At 41.9% G+C, this 20,366-nt stretch overlaps 1 protein-coding gene across 1 annotated transcript; it reads left to right on the top strand.

The window, feature by feature from the left end:
* Nucleotides 1-1,431: 1,431 nt before the first annotated feature.
* On the top strand, nucleotides 1,432-2,979 carry LOC126505464 (olfactory receptor 6C4-like). Its single transcript, XM_050148405.1, has one exon. It carries the CDS (start codon nucleotides 1,432-1,434, stop codon nucleotides 2,419-2,421), a length of 990 nt encoding a protein of 329 aa, XP_050004362.1. The 3' UTR covers nucleotides 2,422-2,979.
* Nucleotides 2,980-20,366: the final 17,387 nt, after the last annotated feature.

Here is a 20,366-nt window from a genome sequence, read left to right as displayed (position 1 = left end):
CATTTGTGGGGGGGCTGTATGTTCCTGTGTAGGTGGAATATGCATGTCTGTGTGTGTGTGCACTTAACCACATATGTGCATGCAAAAGCCAGAGATTGATTTTGGATACCCTCCTTCATCACATTCTTCCCTATATTTTGACCTAATCCCTTACTGAATGTGAAGTTCATTGTTTCAACTGGACTGGTTTGCTGAGTCAGTGGGCCCCTGGGATCTGCCTGTCTTCCCCCCCCCCCCCCATCCAGCCCTGGAGTTAAAGATGTACTTCACCACTCTGGCCTTTTACAGGGGCTGGGATCTGAACTCACACTTGGGTAGCAAGCACTTCACCTGCTGACCCACTTCCCCAGCATCCTGACTTTCTTAAATATCTGGACTAAGAAGATCAGGTGATAGAATTTCTCCCTGGACTGACCATCAAGCACAGGATGGAGGGGAAATACTTCTCTTTCACTGTCGATCTGGGGCTCTGGATGAGAGCAGCCAGACATGAACCTATGAAAATCCAACTAGAGTTACTTATGTGCCTCTTCTGATCTAACTCACTTCACAGGACTACAGATGGGACTCTGGGACTCCAGGAGGTTTTGCTGATAATAATATGGCCAAACATGGACACAAATGTTAAGGTATGATAAAGGAATATATTTTGTAGAATGAATGCCTTCTGTGACTTAAATTTTTGAGAATTTGTTTTTATTCTATGTGTATTGAGTATTTTGCTTTCATGAGTTTATGCATACAGCCTGTGTGCCTGGTGCCCTCAGAAGTCAGAAAAGGAAACTGGGTCTCCTAGAATTCGAGGTACAAATGATTAGGGGTTGTCATGTGGGTTCGGGGAACTGACCCCAGGCACTGTGCATAAACAGCACATGAACTTAACTGCTGAGCCATCTCTCTAATACCTATGACTTAATTTTTTGTCTGGCTTGTTTTCTCTCATTTTGCATTGGTGGGAATTAAAACCACAAATTCAGGCATATTAGAAAGGCACCTCACCTCCAAACTACACGCCACATCCAGGTTGATTTTTACATTGCTATTATCCTTTCCTTTCACAATGTTTATCCGTGCCTGTGTGACATGAAAGCTATTCTACCAGAAATATGTAACATGACTAAGTAGATAAAAGTTCCAAGCAGGCAGTGAGCCACATGGGAAAACCATCAACATTGCTGAATGACATTTTCCCTAATGGAGGTGTGTGGCCCATGCAGGTTTTCTACAGTTGGTATTTTAGGGCACATGCAATGTAAAGACTGTCATATAGTTCAAAATCATTTATTGTTACTTAACAATGGACAAAATAGCATATTGAATGCACTGACTACAAGCCCGATGGCCTTCCCGTGTCATTTACAGTTTTAGTAACACACAGTTCTCTACCTTTCAGTCACGGTTCTGCAAACCCCTCGGTGACAGACTGGAGACATGGACATGCTGATCACAGAGGAAACCAGGAATGGGACAGCCATCCAGGAGTTCATCCTCGAGGGGTTCCCTGCAGTCGATCACCTGGGGATCCTCCTATTTCTAGTGCACTTGCTGGCCTACTTGTCTTGCTTTATGGGCAACATGCTCATAATTGCCATCTCCTGCGAGGACCACCGCTTACACACACCCATGTACTTCTTCCTCAGCACCTTCTCCATTGTTGAGTTCTGTTGTATATCTACCGTTATTCCTCAGCTGCTAGCCATCTTTCTTTCAGGGAGGCAAAGGATTTCCTTTGGAGCCTGCTTCACCCAAGCCTTTGTCTTTCTTTTCCTGGGGTCAACTGCTTTTTTCCTTCTTGCTGTGTTGTCCCTGGACCGGTATCTGGCCATCTGCAAACCTCTGCATTACCACACCATCATGAGCCCAAGGGTGTGCGTCTTTCTTGTTACTGTCTGTTTAGTTCTGGGATTCCTCCTCGTGGCCATTCCAATTGTAAAGCTTTCCCGGTCATTTTACTGTGGCCCCAATGTCATTCCTCACTTCTTCTGTGACTTCGGACCACTTGCAAATCTCTCCTGTTCTGAAACCAGGGCTATCAAAATGCTGTTTTTTAACTTTGCTTTAATTGTGCTTTTTACATCCTTTCTTATAGCCGTCTTTGCATACAGCAACATAGTAGTCACAATAGTGCGTCTGCCATCAGCCAGGGAGCGACAGAGGGCTTTTTCCACCTGTTCCTCTCATCTTATCGTCCTCTTGCTGATGTTTGGCAGCTGTATGTTTATATACATTAAGCCAAAGCAGTCAAGCAGGCTGGACACCAACAGAGAGGCTGCTCTAGTGAACACAGTAGTGACCCCGCTTCTGAACCCTGTCATCTACACCCTGCGCAACAAGCAGGTCCACCAGGCTCTCAAGGATGCAATGTCCAAGGTCAAACTGCACAGATATCACAGAAAAAAATACATTTTGTCCTTAACTTAGTCTAACTCCATTTTTCCATAAATGTTCTCTGTAAATCATTCAGCATGTTATCTCTTTCATATTCTGCTTCTTTGTTCTTAAAATGATGGCTGGCTGATCCAGTAATTCCATCTGAAGGCTTTAATAACCTCTGATGCTGTGGGAGCTCCTTCAGCCAATAGCCTTTAAATCCAGCCCACTTGGGCATGTTCTCTTATACTATAAATGCAGCTGTAAAGCATGTGTTCACTCTCTCGCTTCTGGCTCTTACTTCCAGCTGCCAGAATCAGTTCCCATTCCCCATTTGTGCACAAGACTGTGATCTATGAGTCTCCCCTAAATAAATAACTATTATACATAATTCTGAAAGAGTGTGGAATTATTTTGTAACTTCTGTTATCATTGTGATGAAAATCTTTCTATAACAGCTTTGGTGGCAATTAAAACCAAAGCCTCATACATATTATGTAGGTGCTACATTTTCAGTAATGTATCTCAAATTATCCATGCATATATTTGATGTATGTTGAATCTGGGAAGTCCTGGTTTTGCACATACTTTTTAGTGATGGAGCGAGAAAGAAAGAGAAGCTGTGAGGATAGAGTTTGAAATAAAGAATTAAATTCATGACTACTAAGAATATAAAATATATTCAGCAACAGATTTATGTGATCATCATACCAAAATTTGAATGATGCTTAAACAATAACTGTCATGATATTAATAAATAATTTAACACCACTCCTTGCAATTATTTCCCATGAAGAACGTTTATCTATAAGCTGACATTGTTACACCTCTAGTTTTCACCATGATGAAAAGCACTGATATCCAAAATCCCCATTGTTTTCATTCATTTGCCAGGCTGATTCCAGTCTGAGCCCCTGAACTGAAGGACCAACAAAGGGCCAGAGAGCTATGAATATGGAGCAGAGTGCAGTTGTTATGTGGGTTCCCATGCTGGGAAATGCAAACAGTCCAGGAGAAGTTACTTCTGAGGGGAAAGAAGTCTAACTGTGGCCATAACCTGTTGAGATGACTTTATGGACAGGATCAGGTCCCCATCTGAGCACTAAGGAGAAAGGAATCTGTTGATCAATCATGAGTCAGGAGATGAGCTGCATAGGTGACAAGGGAAGAAAACACTCTTGACCTGAATAGTTTTGTTGTCAAACTGACCCTCAGTTGAAGAAATTGCCTCTGTCAGATGAGCTGTGGGCATGTCTGTGGGGCATTTCTTTGATTGTTGGGTAATGTGGGAGAGACCAACTCACATGGGCAATGCCATCCTTGGGCAAGTGTCTCTGGACTGTATAGAAAGGCAACTGACTACGACCTTGGGAGTAAACTAGTAAACCACATCCCTCTGCCATTTCTGCTTCAAATTCCTGCCTTGAGTTCCTTCATTGGATTCCCTCAATGATGAAGTGTGACCTGGAATCCAAATAAGTCCTTTTCCTCCACAGTTGCTTTTCGTCATGGAGTTTATCATAGCAACAGAAAGCTAAGTAGGGGGACTTGATTGGGGGAGGGGGAGGGAAAGGGGAGGCGGAGGTGGGGAAGAGACAGAAATCTTTAATAAATTAAAAAAAAGAAAGCTGTGCTGGAGAGATGGCTCAGAGGTTAAGAGCATTGCCTGTTCTTCCAAAGGTACTGAGTTCAATTCCCAGCAACCACATGGTGGCTCACAACCATCTATAATAGGGTCTGGTGCCCTCTTCTGGCCTGCAGGCATATACACAGACAGAATATTGTATACATAATAAATAAATAAATATTTAAAAAAAAAGAAAGCTAAGTAGGACACCTAAATATTATAGAAAGGACAAATTGAATTAAATATTGAGACCACAGAGTTAAATCCAACTTTATAATATTGACAAAGTTTAAGTAGATTAAAACTCTATTGCTTTTAAGGGGCTTTTAATTATGATTGATTACAAACATAGAAACAGCCTTAGATTCGAAACAGCAAAATTTCAAGACAAAAAACTAATAACGATATTGAAGTAATACAAGTAGACTGATAAGTGAAGCCACAGTAAGTATACATGTGTGTATAGACCAGGGTAGTTTTAAAATGTAGAGAAAAGTGGAATCAACAAAAAAGATAATAAAGAACACAGAACTGTTGTTGTAATTGTTCTAACATCATTGTTTCAGTGATTAATGGGAAAATAAAAGTAAGTTGAGATTTACTTAAGTCCATCCATGAACAAATTGGGCTTCACTAATTATCGCAGGTTCTTTCATTTTGCACTTGTGGGATGCACATTGCTTTTATATGCACATGGGGATTTCTTAATGATAAACCTTCTTCTGGGCAGTAAGCTCAATCTCAAAACTCTTTTCAAGAAGGAAAACATAGAATATGTTCTTAAGTCACAGAGAAATAAATTGCAGAAGTAGCAACAAATTTTCCAAGAGAGCTTAACATTTAGCTGTAAAGAGTGCACTGTTAATAACAATTTGTTGACAGAAAATAATACTAACAAAATTTGATGGCGCTTTTTCAGAAAAATAAGATAAAATAATAGATCATATCAAACCTCCTGCAATATAGTCTAGAAAATGTGATTACTTGAAAGCAATGTAAAATTAATTATGTAAGCATCTAAATTTAAAGGGAAAAGCACAATTTGAATTCCAATGGAAGATATTCAAGTATGCTTACCAGTAATAAGTATTCAACAAAGAATCTTCAGGCAAAGTGAAAAATAAGCTAAGCAGAATTATATTCTTTGAAGTAATTAATAAAATATTTAAAATCATTAATTAAGAATAACCAGAAATAGAGTGAGAGAGACAAGGCAGACCAGGCAAGGTTTCTATGTGAAGAACGCAGGGCTGGGACTTCACATATCCTGTAGGGATTACAGTAACAATAGCAAAACAGTTTAACTATCTTCATGCTAATAAGTTTGATAATCAAGGTACAATAGAACTATGTCTTTGGAAGATAAACTTACCAAACCTACAGAAGAAGAAATATAGTGCATATATCATTTTTGTCTACTTGTTATTTGTATTTCAAATTTGTATTTGTGATTCCAAACATTTCCTTCAAGATTCTCCATCCAAAAGGTAAAAACTATAAGGTAATATCTACTGATAGTGGGGTGTGTATCTTAGAGGCAAAGAAAAAAGAATGATCCTGTCTTCTAATTAAATCCTTAGTCTGTGTCTTTTTGTTGGGGAACTGAGAACATTGACAATGAGAGTTGTTATTGAGTAATGTATATTAATCCCCATTGTTTTGTTGTGGTATTATTTTCTTAGATTGCTTTTTAGTTAACTGTTCAGGAATTATGTATTCCTTGTGCCTTCCTGAATATTAAGTTTTATCATCTCTTCAGTCCAAAGTATCCCTTCTAGTATCTACTGTAAGGCTGGTTTTAAGGATATAAATTCCTTAAATCTCTTTTTATCATGGAAACTTTTTCTTTCTTCTTTGATGATGACTGATAGTTTTGCTGGGTATAGCAATATGATTTGGCTTCTGTGGTTCTTTAGAACTTGTAAAACATCAGTCTAGGGACTCCTGGCTTTTAAAGTTGCCATTTAAAAGTCAAATGTTATTCTGATGTCCTGTCCTGTGGCTAAATTGTTCTTTGTTTATTGCCATTCTTAATGTCCATCCTTTGTTCTGAACATTAGATTTGATAAATTTTCTTCTATGATTTTACGAAAAATATTTTTCTGTGCCCTTAATCTTGGGTTTTTACTCCTTGTATAAGAGTACTTGCAGGTTTGGTCATTTTATACTGTCCCATATTACCTACATGTTCAATTCTTGGTTTCTTTTGAGATTTTACTTTTTTTTTTAACATTATTCTATCTTGTCCTCGAGACTGGATATTTTCTCTTCTACATAATTCCATCTGTTTGAGATTCTTTCCACTGAACATATTGTTTGACTTCAAGAATTTTAATTTCAAGTTTTACTTCACTTTGAGTAATTTTTTAGAGATTCCATCTCTTTATTAAATTCTATTTTCATATCTTGAACTGTATTTATTATTCCACTCTGCTGTTTGTGTTTTCAATGTCATTGTTCAAGTATTTATCTATATCCTCTTTTACTTTCTTGAACATATTTCTAATTATTGTTTGTAATCATTGTCACGTGCATAAATTTGGTTTTCTCAGATGTCAGTACATTAGAAGCACTAATGTCTGGAGGAGACATATTGTCTTAGCCATTCATTCTGCTTGTTTGCTTTCTGGGATAGGATCTAGGCATCTGGAATTAGGTCTTTGGCAATTATTCGTGTTGTGGGTACCTGGTCTCTTTTGTGTTGGGTTGTTGTTTAGACACTTGTTTGGCATTACGCCCAAGCTGTCCGATTGTGAGTTAGTGAAATGGTGCTTGGTATTCAATCTTGGGGCCACCCTATTTGGCTTGTGATTGGGGTTTCTAAAGAAAGAAGCCTGGGTGGTGGCAGTTCTGATCAGGCTTCTGGAGTGCACATGTCTGCTGAATGGTCAGTGTGGCAACTGGCAGGCAAACAAAAGAGTATCAGTGGCCAGACTAGGGGTTTTCTCTTCTGGTGGGAAGTTGCAGGGCATCAGTGCCTGGCTAGTTGTAGTGGGGTAACTGGCAGGCAGGTAGAAAGGGAAGGTTGGGCACAGATAATTACAAGCTCTTTAGGTAGGAAGCCTCATGTTCTAAGTGTTGTGTGGACTTCATTTTTAAGTTATTTTGCACATTAATTTTTCCATTCTCTGACACTTTCCTTTATTTCATTCATCCATCGTTATTTTAACTTTTATTAATTTTTAAACTTATTGTTTTTCTATCTTGATTTTGCCAATGCTTTTTGTACTATAAATAATGCAATAATTGGCTTTAATTGATTTTCTATGTCTTTATTTCTACCATTGTGCTTTTTAAGAGATCAAATACACCAGATTTTGGTCCGTTTCTTTTTAGGATGCTAAAGTTTTCTTGACCAATGGTTCCCTTGGGTATAATAAAGTGTTCCTTTTTACTTCTTTTGCTTAGTTTTAGTTTAAAGTTTATTTAGTCAGATATTATGCTAACAAGATATCCTGAGAAATGGGGGTGGAGGAAGAAGAGGAGGCAGAAGGGGAAAAGGAGAGGAGGAGGGGTCAGGGAAGAGAACTAGAGGAAACAGAATGGTCAAGATGGGGGAAGGACAGAGAGAGAACAAGGAAAGGGGTATCTTGATTGAGGTAGCCATTATGGGGTTAGCAAGAAGCCTAGCACTAGAGAAATTCCCAGGAATCCACAAGGATGACCCCAGCTAAGACCCTAAGCAATAGTGGAGAGGGTACCTGAACTAGCCTTGCCCTGTAGTCAGATTGATGACTATCTTAAATGTCATCATAGAACCTACATTCAGCAACTGATAGAAACTGATTCAGACAACCACACTGGAGCAGGGTTGAGCTCTCAAAGTCCAGTCAAAGAGAGGGAGGAATGAGAATACAAGCAAAGAGGTCAAGACAATGATGGAGAAATGGGGACAACCACTGAAACAGCTTACCTGAGCTAATGGAAGCTTACCAACGCTGGCCTGGCAGCAAAGGAACCAGCATAGTATCAAACTAGGCCCTCTAAATGTGGGTGACAGTTGTATGGCTGGGGCAGATTATGCGGTCACTGGCAGTGAGATCAGTATTTACCCTACTGTTTGTTCTGGCCTTTTGGAACCCATTCTCTCTGGAGGGATACCTTGCTCAGCCTAAATATAGTGGGGAGGGTCTTGACCCTGCCTCAAAGCAATGTGCTAGACTTTGTTGACTCCTCATGGGAAGCCTTAACCTCCCTGAAGAGTGGATGGAGAGTGGGATGGGGGATGGGAAGGGAAAGTGAAGGAAGCAAAAGGAGGGGAGGTAGTAGGAAATGGATTTGGCATGTAAAATGATAGTTTTCAATAAATTAAAATAAAAAAGAAACTGTGACATTCTCAGTTTGCAGAAAAGGGCTTTGAATAATAATTTGTTAGCCATTTATAATACGAGTGCAAAAGAAACTAGAAAGAGAAAGGACATACATGGACACATTGAGGTCCATCTATGGCAAATGTACAGCCAACACTATACTGTTGGGGAGATGAAATTTTCTCTAAAATTTTATTGCATTGATTTATAGTTGTGCATGTATGTATGTGTTGAAGCACATGCCACATGTGTGTGTGTAAGTCAGAGGATAACTTGTGAGCATTAGGTTGCTCCTATCATGTGACTCCTGGGGACTGAATGTACATTGTCAAGCTTAGAGGCAAGTGCCTCCACCTGCTGAGCCATCTAAAATCAGAAAGGAGACAACATGATCAGTCTTTAGGTTTTTGTTTAGTATAATGCTTAAAATATTCAAATGTAAAAATAAAGAATGAAATGGAAACAATGGTAAGGTTAGAAGTAAAACTATCGGGGGCTAGAGAGATGGCTCAGAGGTTAAGAGCACCGCCTGCTCTTTCAGAGGTCCTGAGTTCAATTCCCAGCAATCACATGGTGGCTTGCAACCATCTATAATGAGATTTGGTGCCCTCCTCTGGCCTGCAGGCTGAATGCTGTATACATAATAAATAAATCTAGAGGGGGAAACTTTAAAAAGAAAGAAAGAAAGAAAGAAAGAAAGAAAGAAAGAAAGAAAGAAAGAAAGATATCCTTATTAAATAAAAATCTCTATTCACAGATGACATGGTTATATATGTAACAGATCCTTAAACTAAATAAGGAAACTCCTAGAACAGACAAACACTTTTAGCCAAGAATCCAGACACAAAACAAGCATGCAAAACCAGTAGCTTCTCTATACCTCAGTAATAAACACGCTAAGACAGTAACCATGAAAACAGTGCCATTCACAGTAGCTTTACAGCTACCTATGGATAAGCCTATGGGGGAGAAGGCATCTACAGTGACAACATCAAATACCAAAGGAAAACATGAAACATCAGAGGGCAGGAAGACTGTGCATACTCCTGAGTCAGTCTAATACTGTGGAAACTTCCATATTACAAAATTCTTCAAATTCAGTGCAATTCTTATAAAAATTTCACTGACATTCTCACAGAAACTTACAAACTACCCTCAAATTAACACACAGGAACAAATGGCCTGGAATGGCTAAAGCATTTCTAAGTCAAAAGAGCAATGCTGGTGGCACCAGAGTAGTGAATTTTAGATTATACTTCAGAATAATAGCAACAAAAACAACATAGAATGAGCACAAATTATACACATAACCCAATGAAATAGAATAAACAATCCAGAAATCTCAAAGGAAGAAACACAAATGGTTAATAAATATATGGAAACAACATCCAATATCCTTAACATCAGGGAACTGTTAACCAAAACCACATGAAATTCCATCTCATTCAAATTACATTGGCAATGACCAAATAAACAACAAATTCTGATAAGGATGTTGAAAGGAAAGTGTCTTTGTAAAGTTCTTGGTGACAATTTAAGTATTGTGTCCGCTAAATAACGTATGAGATTTTCTGAAAATGTTGGGTGTGGAGGTTCATATCTACAATCCCAACACTCGGTAGGCTGAACAAAAAAGGAAAATTTCTGTGTGTTGACGGCCAGCCTGGTCTATGGAGTAAGACCCTTTTCCTAAAAACAAAGTAAATCCCATAGAAACAGAATCACCCAGTGACCCAGCTGTACCACTGCAATCCTGAAGAGATCTGCTTAGCAGACTACAAAGATGTCTGCACATGCGTGATTGTCTTACACTATGAGCAATGTAAGTTTATGGAATCATCCTAGATGTCCAGCAGAAGGTGAGTGTGTAAAGGAAGTGTGCCATGTAGACACCATGGTGTTTTATTTCCCAACAGAAAACAAGATACGCATGTCATCTGCAGGAGTAAAACTGGAGATCACCATGTTAAGGACAGCAAACCTTAAACATTGCATGTATTCTCACATTCAGAATCTAGATTTGAAACAAGGGTGCACATGTAAGAAAGAAAAGCATGAAAGGAAGATGACCAGTGTGTATGTAAGAGAGAGTAATGGGGTAAAGTACACAATGGGTAAAGTACATGAAATACAAAACATGCTGGAACGAAACCTGTACCTTTATATAACACACAAAAGATCCAGCCCATTAGTTAGAACTTGTACATGTTAATTGAATGTTATTTGTTCAAAGGATCAAATTCTTCTGTTTTCAAACACTTGTATAGGAATAGTCATAGCATCAGGACTCACTGTAGTCTGGAACTGAACTACACATACCTGTCCTTCAAGGGAGAATGAAAAAATGGTTTAAAATAGTGAATATATAAGAATAGACCACTGACACTCATAGTGATATCTTATTTGTGTTTTAATAAGTAAAGCTTGCCCAAAGATCAGAGTGCAAAGCTATATGGCAGTGTATAGACAGAGATGGGGTTGGAGAAGGAACTGAGAGCTCCTGATCCACAGGTAATGGAAAGTGAACTGAGACACTGGGCATGGCCTGAGTATACATGAGGCCTCAAAGCCTCCCTCCACAGTGACACACTTCCTCCAACAAGGCCATACCGACTCCAGCAAACCACACCTCCTAATAGTGCCACTCCTATGAGCTTATAGGGGCAATTACATCCCAACTACCACAAATGGTATAACTGTTTCATGAGGTAGTTCTATTTCTAGGTCTTTTGAAGGAACCTCCATGCTGTGGAATATTTGTTTAACTAGACAAAGATGTGTTACGTTTGTCCATGCTGCATTTGTTAACTGTGTAAAGATGTGTTGCATTTTTTCACATTGCCTGACTAAGGCACCTGATTGGTCTAATGAAAAGCTGAACAGCCAATAACTAGGTAGGAGAAGGGTAGGAAGGACTGGCAGGCAGAGAGAATAAATAGGAGTGTTGTAATAAGTGTGGCGGGGTTGCATCCCCAGCACCCCGGCCGCCTGGCTAGCTTATGCCCCGAAATAATTACACGGACACTGCATTCTTTTAAACACTGCCTGGCCCATTAGTTTCAACCTCTTAACCCATTTCTTATAATCTATGTAGCACCACGAGGTGCGCTTACCAGGAAAGATTCAACATGTCTGACCTGGCGGCTTGCTCCATCGTGTCTGCCTCTGAGAGCGTGGAGCATGGCCTCTCTCTGAGGCGTCTGGCTCTGAGAGGAGCTGCATGATTTCTGACCTCACTTCCTCTTCCTCCCACCATTTTGTTCTGTTTACTCCACCCACCTATGTTCCTACCTATCAGGGCCAAGGCAGTTTATTTAACCAATGACCTTCCTCCATCATAGGAGGAGAAATCTAGGCTAAAGAAGAATGAGAAGAGAATGAGGGAGAAAAAGAGGGACATTCCTCAGGGCCAGAAGTCAGGCAGCTGTCAGCCAGCCACAGAGACAACAGCAAAGCAGTATACGAAAGAGAGGGGGGAGGAAAAGGAAGAAAGGATGGAGGGAGGAGGGAGAGAGGGAGGGAGGGAGAAGAGGGAGGGAGGGGGAGGGAGGGAGGGAGGGAGGAAAAAAGGAAGAAAGGTTGGTTAAAAGCCCTGGGGCAAAACATAGATGAAGAGAAGCAGGTTAAGGTATAAGAGCTAGCAAGAAATGAGCCTAAGCTAGACTGAGCATTCATAACTAATAAAAAGTCTCCATGTCATGATTTGGGAGCTGGTTGGTGCCCAAAAGAAGAAGCCTGATACACCTCACTAATTTCTAACATAGCTGTACTAGTTTACACTTTCACTAACACTGTGTAGGGTCTGAATATTCCCAACATCTCAGTAATTGCTATTTATATTCTTGATGATGACCTTTTTGACTGGAATGAAATTTTAATGTATTTTTCTAAAATCAAAGTCTGATCATTTATTTTTTACACACACACACACACACACACACACACACACACACATATATTTGACTGGACTCAGACTCAGAAGTAGGAGCTCTCAGCAAGGACAGCCCATGTCCCTTGGCAATCTGTTCCTGGCATTTTTCTTTGGCTTCCTTCATTCTCTTGGCCCAAAGTTTAGCACATTGTGCATGCTTCTCCTTGCTTTAGCTAGTGCATATTTTCCTCAGAGCAATATGTCAGCATTTGAATTGCAGGACACATAGAGTAACAAAACACTGAATCTTAGGTGCTTTGATCCTGGGCTTCTTACCTTCTTAATTTATGGGCTTCTAACAATACATTGCCAGATATCATCTTTTTCAGACAGTTAATACTATGAGTCTGCTAGCTCTTTTGGGCCCCAGTCACTGAGGTACAGCAATATCAGTGTCAGTCCAGAAGCAGCCTTCTTTCCTTTTTTTTTACAAACAATAACCAAAGTGCAAACACTCAGAGTGGGATCCACAGCGAGAAATAGTATCCAGTTCTTCCAAAACATTATATTAATCTGATGATTTTACACACATGTACACTGTGTATTAGTTACCACAGTAAAATTAATTAGAAATCAAATGAATGGCCCATCACCTCCCATAAGTAGTGTGTGTGTGTGTGTGCATGCTAACGACACTTCAAATCTGTTGCCTTATCAGACAGAGAATAGGTGCCATATGAATCAGAACATAATGTACATAAAACTGTCACACTGTATACCTTGAATATATATTGTTTGTTAATTAGCTATTTAAATAAATAAAATTAGAAAGATAAAAATAAAAGTCTGTTCAAAAGACTCATGCCCAAATGTCCAAAGAACTCTATCCTGATGTAGATATGGGTGGTCATCCATGTTCATCAGTGTTGCATTCACAATTGCAAGGCATAAAAATAGCCTAGACATATATCAAATATGGATGGATGGTGAAAGTGTGGTACCAATATGCCATGAAATTTTATTCAGCTATAAAGAAAAGTGAAAATTTCAGATACATGAATGGAACTGGGAGAAGTTATGCTGAGCAAAGTAACCCAGATCCAGAAAGACAAACAACACATATTCCTGCTCTTTTGTTTGTTTTTGTTTTTTGTTTTTTGTTTTCAAGACAGGGTGTCTTTGTGTAGCTTTGAAGCCTGTCCTGGAACTTGCTCTGTAGACTAGGCTGGCCTTGAGCTCATCGAGATCCACCTGCCTTTGCCTCCCTGAGATTGAGATTAAAGGCTACCACTGCCCGAAATCATATTATTTAGATTTGTATGTTTACCTAGGAGCACCTGTGGAGTCCAGGAAACAAGAATAGTTATAGTTTTCCTTAGTTATGATATAGATTATTGTAATTTTTACTTGATAACTGTTTTGTTATATGTAATTTTGCTCCGTTAAAGTTAAAGCCTTCTTTTTTTGTTTAAACAGAAAAAGGGGAAGTGACGTGGGAGTGTCATATATCAATCTGTTGATTTCATTGGTTAAACAATAAAGAAACTCCTTGGCCCTGATAGGTTAAAACATAGGTGGGAGGAGTAAACAGAATAGGATGTTGGGATGAAGAGGAAGTGAGGTCAGACTCTGCTCTGCTCCCAGAGAGACTCGACAGCTCTGCTCTCTGGTTTAGGTCTAGTTCAGGTGCAAGAATTAGCCTAGAAGAGGCTAGATAGAAATGGGCCAAGCAGTGTTTAAATGAATACAGTTTGTGTGTTGTTATTTCGGGCATGAGCTAGCAGGCGGCAGGCGTGCTGGGGATGCAGCCCCACCGCCGTTCTTATTTCAACACTTCATAAATAAATATACCTTACAGAGGGATAATACTCTTCCCAAAAGTCATAGGTTAACAAATAAAAGCCCAGTGCCTGGCATGGAATGTCTCCCCCAAGTTGTTGGTCAGAGGAGACACCTCTGTCATTTCTCTTGATCACCCACCACAACTTACGGCAATAGCTTGTTCTTGAAGACACTGTACACATTGGTCACAGAATATAGAGAAATCAAGCTAGTAACGTCAGGGAAGCTTCCTCCTTGATGGTTAGCTTTATTAGTTCCAGAAGGTGCTGAGCAGGCTGCTGGGACAGAAAAGCCATTAACAGTCTTACCCAGCTGTGACCCCTAAGACTGCTCTGACACTATATTCCCGTGGGTGAAATGATGTCACAAATGTTATGGGAGTAACCTATAACTTTCTGATTGAACTGATGGTCCAACTTCTCTGGAAGAAACACATACCTAGTACTGTAACTCTGACCAAGGACCTGCAGCTGGGAGTAAAAGCTACTACTACTGTTTTTCTAAAGGCATAGTACCAAACTGTCGTATACTTAGATAGACAGGTAGGTATAGAGATGGATGGATGGATGGACAGACAGATGGACGAGTGCAGCTCTCATTCTTCATTAGAAGTTCACCTAGGAACTCATAACCAGTCAAAGTGCAGAGAGTACATGTCTGTGGAGTTCTTCAGCCATAAACAGGACAACTATACCGTGACCCCTTCCCCCAAAGTCTCAGTGAACATCATGAAGTAAAGGGCAGAAAGGCTGTGAGAACCAGAGTTCAGTGAAGACCAGGGAGAAACAGTATCTTTTGAAGATAACAGGGACAATGCACAAGACCCACACAAGATCAAGCCAGTCAATAGTCCAGTGTGCAGCAGGCAGCCCTAGCCAAAAGCTGTCGTCCACTAGGGAGACTAGAGTCAGTTTTCTCTAGTGGTGTGGTCACTGGTAGGTCGGTCATGCTCCAGGTCATGCCCTATACTGGTGACTATATGGGCAGCACAAATTTGGGCTCAATAAGTTATAAGAAAATAAAAAATAAAATCAAGAGTACATGAAGCTGTGAGGGGAGGAGGTGGGGTGTGCACAGAAGGACTTAAGGGGAGGGGTGAGGATGACCAAAACACACCATGGGTGCATACAATTTGCAAAGAAATAATTTCAAAGTGTATTTTGTAAAGGGTCATGCTCAGATAAAGCATTAAGCACCTATGCACGAGGCTGATAGAGTGATGTGAAGTCCACTGCTATCAGTCCACTGCCCCAGAAGCAAAACACCAGAGCTTGTTACATGAGGTTAAATGACAGGGAACAGGTGCAAAGTGTCAAAGAACATCAGGAGTGGAGCAAGAGCAAAATTCATTTGTTTAAGATTTCTTGAGGATTTAAAAGAACAAGTGCTTAGCTGGGTGGTGGTGGTACATGCCTTTAATTCCAGAGCTCAGAAGGGAGAGGCAGGTAGGTCTCTGTGAGTTTGAGGCCAGCTTGGTCTACAAAGTGAGTTCCAAAACAGCCAAGGCTGCACAGAGAAACTGTGTCTCAAACAAACAAACAAACAAAACCAAGCTAAAAACACACACACACACACACAGAAACAAACAAACAAAACCCAAATGCCTGTGCTCCACCACAAGTGGTTGTTGATGATGTCAGCATCACACTCAAAAAGAGCTCTACTTCCAACCCTGAAAGGATCTGCGCTGCTATTGCTAGATTTGTATTATCCTAGTGAAGAAATTTGAAATTCTGTTATGATTAAACTGCTGATAATTTATTATTATTTTTATTCTTTATTTTATCTTTATTTTTGAGATAATATAATTAATCATTTCTTCTTCCATTTCCTCCCTTCTTTATGCCCCTCCATGCTTTCTTCTAAATTATTAGCCTCTTTTTTAGTTGTTGTTGTGGTGGTGGTGCTGCTGCTGCTGCTGGTGATGATAATGATGGCGGCGGTGGCGGTGGCTGTGGCAGTGTGTGTGTGTGTGTGTGTGTGTGTGTGTGTGTGTTTATTCCTACATTCACCTGCATAGGAGTATTTTCTTTCTTCATAACCTTTATGATAACCTTAAATGAGAATGTGTGGATGTTAATAAAGCTGCTCTCTGCCTCTATTAGGAAACAAACCCAAAACAAGGAAAACCACAAAATGGTGATAGGCAGCGATGGGTATCACAAGAAAAGAAATGTGTCATCAAGGAAGAGAATAGCCAATGCCCCTTCGGGTGATGGAGGGCAGGCCTTGGGGAAGGACCACGCCCAGCCTTGGACCGAGGTACTCCCCTCATGCTCTTCATCCAGGTTCCCTGGTGTGCCCTTCTTAAATATAGGAACCCCAAGCAACTCACACACAAGTCCAGTTGGGTGTGTGCTTTAGGGTTTGGAGGATATCTGTGCACTTGGTCTAAAAGTGCCAACGGAGAAAAGGTTGTTTAAGTTTGTCTTACTAAATAAAACACAGAGGTTGAACTCAGTCTTCATGTAACCTACTAGGTTTTAGGAGACTGAAGGCCAAGGTAAAGTTGTGCTTCCTCCCATAGCATAAATGTGAGGGAGGGACCAGTCTGCAAAAATTGATACAATTTGACTGGAGAGGGAGGGGGAGGAGACTGAGGGGGTAGGTAGTGTGGAGTGGGGGGGGGGTGGGAAGGAAGGGGGAGGGAAAAGGTGCTGGGAGCCGATTTGAGTGGCTGACATTACAAGATGGCATTTGGCCCAGGCCTCACTTGATACCATAATAAAGGTTGCAATTCTTCCACCAGAAAACAGGGTGAGTTGTTGTGATCTAGCTGCCCACACTCCCGCTGACCCGCAGGGGAACTTCCTTGTGATCTGTAATTAACAAGGATGTTTGTTTTCTTTCCGGCCGGTGGGTCTCCAGAGAAGCAGTTGAATTATCAAAGGTTGCTAGGCAGACTCCCTATATAAGCAGCTGCAGCTCAGAGCTCGGGGCCCCTTGCTTTCTGCTCTCCCTATAACCAAGAGGCTCCAATAAAGCCTGATTTGGAAAGAATCCTCGTCTGGTGGCTGTTCTTTCCTGCTGGTCAGGGAGTTCGCCACAACAGTTAAAAATGATACAGTTTTGGTAGACAGGGCAGAGGTGGAATGGAGAATGCTGGTCCATAAAATGTTTGGTGCTCTGACCCCAGGCTGAAGGAACCACACAGGTATTCAATATTATCCAACAGAATGTTTGCAAGTTCACAGGGACATTTCCAGAATCATCCGTTCTCCTTTGACTTCTCTTGGATGGCATAAGCAGTGACTAAATGGGCAAGGAGCTGGAATGCACTGTTCACGTGCATCTTCAGGGCTGTCTGCTGAGCCTGTGAACTCCTGTGAGCAAGGAGCTGGCATACACTCTTCACATGCATCTTCAGGGCTGTCTGCTGAGCCTGTGAACCTCTATCAAGGGCCGGAGTTAGGGAGATATGGTCTGGAAAAATGAAAGGTAGTGATAGAACATGTCTGTGTTCTAGCCCTCTAGTGTGATCCTAACTGATACATTCGGAACGGAGAAAAGTGACTGTACATTTTTCTCTAATTCCCAATGCACAAGAGAGGCTTTATCCTCCCACCCCTTCTTTTTTACTGTTTGTTTAGAATTTTGTGTTCCATGGCAGATGTTAACAGGTCAAAAGAAACTGAGGCTATAATTTTTATTATTTACTTAAAATATTTATCTATGGACTTTGAGCATATTTCCCCTATCCCAACTCCATTCAGATTCTCCCCCAGTTCCCTACCCACTCAACTTCAAGGCCCCCCTCCATGTCTTTTGTTTTCTTTAGCTTTGTGGGCTTAAATGAAGACTGATAAAAGAAAAAAATATCACATTAAAGTTGGATGGGACAAACCAACAGAAGGAAAAGAGCCCCCCAAAAGGCATAAGAACCAGAACCTACCTCTTCCCACTCTTCACACTCAGGAATCCCATAAAAGCACTGAACTGGAAGCTGTAATTTGTACTCAGAGGACCTGATATAGACCCGCGCAGGCTGTGCAGGCTGCTTCAGTCTCTCGCAGTTCATATGAGCTTTGTTCATGTAGATTTAAAGGGCCTTGTTTTCTTGGTTCTCCATCCCCTCTGGCACTGGCAATCTTTCTGCCTCCTCTGCTGTGGGGATCCCCTGAGCTCTGCAGGGAGGGTCTTGGTGGAACTGTTACAAGGTCTCTTACTCTCTTCCTGTGGGTCTTAGCTGTGGGTCTCTGTATTTGTTTAAGCTAGCGAAACTAAGGTGTGGTCCACACCTGCAGAGGAAAGTGGCTTCTGAGACAAAAAGGGTTCTAGTCACTTCCTTGACCAGCAGAGGCCAAGTCTGCTTTGTCCTGCTGAGGGGGTAGATTCACCCTGCTGCAATACTGAGTGTGGGGACTCCAGGGTTTCTCGTGGACGGGCCACTGCGTGAGTCAGGAAATCATATCACCAGGGAAGGGAAGCAAGGGCTGGTCTTCTCTTACCTTACCTCAGCTTTGCCAACCACCAAAGCCTAGCAAGTCACAGGCTTCCCAATACCTCCCCCTGCTAGGACCCATGTGCAGCTTCTTTGTGCCTCACATTGTGCCAAACTAGGATATGCATGAAATACAATGCCAGCCACTGGATGCCTCCTAATACAGTGCCAGCCACCGGGTGCCTCCTAATACAGTGCCAGGTACCAGGTACCTCCTAATACAGTGACAGCCACCGGGTGCCTCCCAATACAGTGTCAGCCACCGGGTACCTCCTAATACAGTGCCAGCCACCGCGTACCTCCCAATACAGTGCCAGACACCGGTACCTCCCAATACAGTAACAGCCACCGGGTACCTCCTAATACAGTGCCAGCCACCGGGTGTCTCCTAATACAGTGCCAGCCACCGCGTGCCTCCCAATACAGTGCCAGCCACCGGGTACCTCCTATACAGTGCCAGCCACCGGGTGCCTCCTAATACAGTGGGAGAAAGGAGGACAGCAGATCCTGCTGGGACGAAAGGGCCGTGTGCCAATAAATCAGGAAAGGTAAGCCTAATAAAAGGCTGTGGGAATCTCAGTCAATGAGAAACAGAGGCAAACAAACCCAGGGAAGAAGCCACATCTGGGAAGGCTTTGCATGGGATCTAGAGGTAGAGAAGGAAGACAGGAGAAATCCAGAAGGGAAGGAAATATGCCAAGGTATTATGGAGATGGGAAGATAAATACCTTTGGAAAGGAGCTCCCTTAGACTGTGGCACGACCAATTACAGCACCTAGTCATTCTATCAAAGGCTGATGAGGGTGTTGCTGAAGGATTATGCCAGATGTAATTAACTATACATTGTCTCATTATCTAGGCGGGCCCCATCCAATCCATTGAAAGGCAGGAAGGGCAGAACTGAAAGGAATAGCCAAGGAGTAGCAATGCAAATTATTAAAACAAATTAATGCTGCCCATTATTCAAGTGTAAGGTGGTGGGGGGGGGGGGATTGACAACCCATCTTCTAGAAGTGACCAGGCTGTCTTTGTGGTTATGTTTTCCCTGTTGTTCATGGTCACATGCTGCACTTTTGCAAGCACCGTGGGATAGCCTGCTGCATTTTCTAAGCACAGTGGGATAGCCTTCCCCACCTTTTCAGTGATTACTGTCCTTAAGGTTTCTTTTTTTACCTTGACCCAAAAGGGAAAGCTTGACTATCGCCAAAGGGGCATCCACTCTTTTCCTGGGACTCCCAGCCTCAATCAGCTCCCTAAGGCATCTCTGGACAAGACAAGGACTAACTCCTTTCCCTCCGCAAGCTCACCCTCTGCAAGCATGCCATCCAAGCGCCAGTCAGTCCCACAGGCGCAGATCAGCAGCCTCCCACCCTGGCCACTACTTTCTAGGACTTTTTCCCAGTGCCACTAACCATTTGTCCCAGTTTGGCCCCCACCAGTACCTGGCCAAAGAGAGAAGCCCTGCGCATCCTATAAAGGAGCTAATGCTCCGTTTCTGAGGTACAGATCCACACCTGGTAGCAGTTACCGGTGGCCTCTCCTCAGCCCTAAGTTAACTATCGCGTGGTCTGTGTGCAGCCTTGCCCCTCTGGAAACTGAATGAGGACATAGACTGTAGGTAGCTCTACACCTCAGCCCTGGGCTGGCAACGAGGGACACTGAGGCAGGCAGGAAACCACAAGGATGAAAGTGATAAGGGGTTGACTAACTAACGCATGCATTAACACATGAGGGATGAAAGCTAGTTTTCCGGAACACCTGCTGGGTAGAAGAGAAGGGGAGACGGGACACAGGAACAAGCTCCCTCTCCTCCCCACCCCCATAAGAAACGAGATTCCTGCCCCACCAGCGCTGTAGGAGAAGAGGATAAAGTGGAAGGTAGGGTGCCGGGACTGGCCAGGGTCA

Source organism: Alexandromys fortis, unplaced genomic scaffold, assembly GCF_014885135.2.
Source record: "Alexandromys fortis isolate MF-2015 unplaced genomic scaffold, M_Fortis_MF-2015_v1.1 scaffold_59, whole genome shotgun sequence".
Taxonomy (NCBI): Eukaryota; Metazoa; Chordata; class Mammalia; order Rodentia; family Cricetidae; genus Alexandromys; species Alexandromys fortis.
The sequence above is the reverse complement of the archived record's forward strand: the minus strand, read 5'-3'. Positions and strand labels throughout refer to the sequence as shown.

What these genes read in the sequence shown, in the direction of transcription:
- LOC126505464 (XM_050148405.1), top strand. Translation starts at nt 1,432, where the DNA reads ATGGACATGCTGATCACAGAGGAAACCAGGAATGGGACAGCCATCCAG.